Source organism: Neopelma chrysocephalum, unplaced genomic scaffold (genome assembly GCF_003984885.1).
Source record: "Neopelma chrysocephalum unplaced genomic scaffold, ASM398488v2 Primary Assembly neopelma1_94431, whole genome shotgun sequence".
In the NCBI taxonomy this organism is placed as follows: Eukaryota; Metazoa; Chordata; class Aves; order Passeriformes; family Pipridae; genus Neopelma; species Neopelma chrysocephalum.
Window position 1 is genome coordinate 1 of NW_020923138.1, and position 3383 is coordinate 3383.

General features: G+C 66.2%; 1 protein-coding gene across 1 annotated transcript; it reads left to right on the forward strand.

Moving 5' to 3' along the window:
* Positions 1–156: 156 nt before the first annotated feature.
* On the forward strand, positions 157–3378 carry LMF2 (lipase maturation factor 2; the record flags this gene model as incomplete). Its single annotated transcript, XM_027707724.1, has 8 exons — positions 157–368; positions 590–724; positions 812–917; positions 1162–1258; positions 1341–1523; positions 2080–2248; positions 3180–3291; positions 3372–3378. Coding segments are annotated over 8 exons (1021 nt in total), but the record flags the coding sequence as incomplete, so codon positions are not given.
* Between the last annotated feature and the right edge of the window lie 5 nt (positions 3379–3383).

The following is a 3383-nucleotide window of genomic DNA, read 5'->3' on the forward strand; positions in this document are numbered from 1 at the left end:
CCAGTGTCCTCTGCCCTCTGTCCCCATGACCCCCCAGCCCTGTGACCCCCCCTGTGACCCCCTACTCTCATCCTGGAGGGTCCCCAGAGGCTGGGGGTCGGCTCCTCGCTCTGCTGTCACTGGGAGATGGGATGGTGGTGCTGGTGGGGTGCCCAGTGTTCTTTGCCCCCCAACCCCGTGCCCCCCCAGCCTCGTGACCCCCCCCACCCCGTCCCTGCTGCCCCCCCAGGTCCTGCTGCAGGTGCTCATCATCCTCACGGGTAACTACAACTTCTTCAACGCTCTCACCATCGTCCTGGCCTTCTCCCTGCTGGACGAGGAGCACGTGGGGCGCTGGCTGGGGCGCCCCAAGAAGCGGCAGGGCAGTGGTGAGACCCCCGGGACCCCCATTTTGGGGGGGAGCAAGTTGTTTCTGGGGTGGGTAGGGGACAGGGGACGGGTGACGTTGTGGCTCCACCGTGGGAGCTGCTGCCAGTGCAGCCCCTCCCCGCCCCCAGGGTGGGGGGCTGAGGCCATGGGGGACCCCACGAGGGCTCAGGGGGGCTTAGGGGGGTCCCCAGCCCAGCTCTGAGCCCCCCAACCCTCCCAGCCTGGCCCCCCAGCCTGGGCTCCGTGCTGGCCACGCTGCTGGAGCTCAACACCTACGGGCTCCTGCTCTACTGGACCGTGCAGTACTTCGGCCTGGAGGTCAACTGGGACAAGAAGCTGCTGGACTCCAAAGTGGGTACGTCCAGGGGGGGCCGCTGACCCCTCAGCCCCCACCCTGGGGGGCCTGGACAAGCCCCTCCCTGATGCTTTCCCTCGGCTCCAGCCTTCACCTACCACGAGTTCACGACGTGGCTGCGGACGGTGACGCTGCCGCTGGTGGGGGTGGCCTTCCTGTCCCTGTCCTGGGAGATCCTGCTGGCCATGTACCGGTGGGTGTCGGGGGGGCACCGGGGTGCCCTGAGGGTGTGGGGGACCCCTGGGTGCTGGGGGAGCTGGGGGGGGGCTCTGGGAGCCGGGCAGGGGGTGATGCAGCTCCGGGAGTTGGGAGTGTTGGAGCAGTCAAGTGCAGCGGGTTGGGGGGCTCTGAACCCCTCAGCTCACAGCTGGAACCCCCCCAAACTGGGGGGCTGGTGCCTCTTTGTCCCCTTAACGCCCCATTCCTGCCCCCCCCAGCTGTGCCTGTGTCCGTGGATGCTTCTGGAAGCTCTGGGCCACCCTGCAGTGGGCCATCATGGCCACGGCCACCGTCAGCCTGTTCGCCGTCAGCTTGGTGAGGGGTCGGGGGGTTCTGGGGGGGGCTCCAGGGGACCCCCTGAGCCACAGTGACAGACCCCCCCTCCCGCCCCTGCCAGGTGCCCTTCACCTACATCGAGCACGAGTCCAACGGGAAGCTGTGGCCCGGCATCCACGGGATGTTCGGGGCGGTGGAGCGCTTCCAGGTGGTGAATTCCTACGGGCTCTTCCGCAGGATGACGGGGGTCGGGGGGCGGCCCGAGGTGGTGCTGGAGGGCAGCTACGACGGGCACAGCTGGACGGTGAGTGTGGGACTGGCATGGGGGCAGGAGCCAAACCATCCCCCGGCACTGCCAAGGCTGCCCCTGACCCATGTCCCCAAGTGCCACATCCACGCGGCTTTTCAATCCCTCCGGGAATGGTGACTCCACCCCTGCCTTGGGCAGCCCCTTCCCGTGTCTGACAGTCCCTTCCAGGAAGGAATGTTCCCGATATCCAACCTAAACCTCCCCCTGGCACAGTTTGAGGTCGTTTCCTCTTGTCCTGTCACTCGTTCCCTGGTTTTAGAGCCGCCCCCGGGTCCTTTTCCTGCCGGGCCGTTTTCCTGCCGCCCTTTCCCACATTCCCCCATTTCCCCCTGGAGTGCTGCCCGGGGCTCTGAGGTGTCCCTGTCACAGCATCCCGGGATGTTTGGGGTGGGAAGGGACCTTACAGACCACCCCTGTGCCATGGGCCACCTCCCCCTGGAAGCTTCCCACTGGCTCGTTCCCCTCTGGAGCCCCCAGGACGGGGACTGTTGACCCTCAGGGTGGGCAGGGGGGGCTCCAGATCCCGGTGCCAGCCGCTGCCATCCCACAGGAGATCGAGTTCATGTACAAGCCCGGGAACGTGAGCGCGGCGCCGGCCGTGGTGGCCCCGCACCAGCCCCGCCTGGACTGGCAGCTCTGGTTCGCTGCCCTGGGGCACCACCACGGCAGCCCCTGGTTCAGCTCCCTGGTGCTGCGGCTGCTGCAGGGCCAGCGGGACGGTGAGGGGCACGGGGGGCACCGGGAGGGGCTCTGGGGAGGGATCGGGGCGTCCCCGTGGCGGTTGGGGTGTCCCCACGGTGGGTTTCAGTGTTGTCCCCCTGCAGCGCTTTGGGGTGTGTCCCTGCAGTGGTTTGGGATGTCCCCCCGCAGCAGCAGTTTGGGATGTCCCTGTGACAGGTGGGGTGTCCCCACGGTGGTTTTGGGTGTCCCAGCAGTTTGGCATGTCCCTGTGGCAGCTTGGGGTGTCCCCACAGTGGTTTGGGGTGTCCCCACAGTGGTTTTCGGTGTCCCCACAGTGGTTTGGGGTGTCCCAGCAGTTTGGGGTGTTGCTGCAGTGGTTTTGGATGTCCCAGCAGTTTGGGGTGTCCCTGTAGCAGTTTGGGGTGTCCCCACAGTAGTTTTGAGTGTCTCTGCAGCGGTTTTGGGTGTCCCTGTGGCAGTTTGGGGTGTCCTGCACTGCCTTGGGGTGTCCCCCCACAGAATTTCAGGGTGTCCCCATGAAGGTTCAGGGTGTCCCCCTGCAGCATTTCAGAGTGTCCCCGTGGAGGTTCAGGGTTGTCCCTGTTTTGTTTTGGGGTGTCCCTGTGGTGTTTTGGGGTGTCCCCCTGCAGCAGTTTGGGGTGTCCCTGTTTTGGTTTGGGGTGTCCCCCTGCAGCAGTTTTGGGTGTCCCTGTTTTGGTTTGGGGTGTCCCTGTGGTGGTTTTGGGGTGTCCCCCTGCAGCAGTTTTGGGTGTCCTTGTTTTGTTTTGGGGTGTCCCTGTTTTGTTTTGGGGTGTCCCTGCAGTGTTTTGGGGTGTCCCCCTGCAGCAGTTTTGGGGTGTCCCTGCGGTGGTTTGGGGTGTCCCCCTGCAGCAGTTTGGGGTGTCCCTGTGGTGTTTCGGGGTGTCCCTGCAGCAGTTTTGGGGTGCCACCGTTGTGGTTGCCCCGCAGTGATCCGGCTGGTGCAGGTGGACGAGTCCCGGTACCCGTTCAGCGCCCGCCCTCCCACCTTCCTGCGGGCCCAGCTCTACAAGTACTGGTTCACGGGCCCCTCGGAGGGCAGGTGAGCGGGGACGGGGCCCCCCCTGCACCCCAAACCCCGGGGGTGGGACGTGGGGGCTCAGCTGAGCTGCCCCTCCCCAGCCCGGGCCCGGC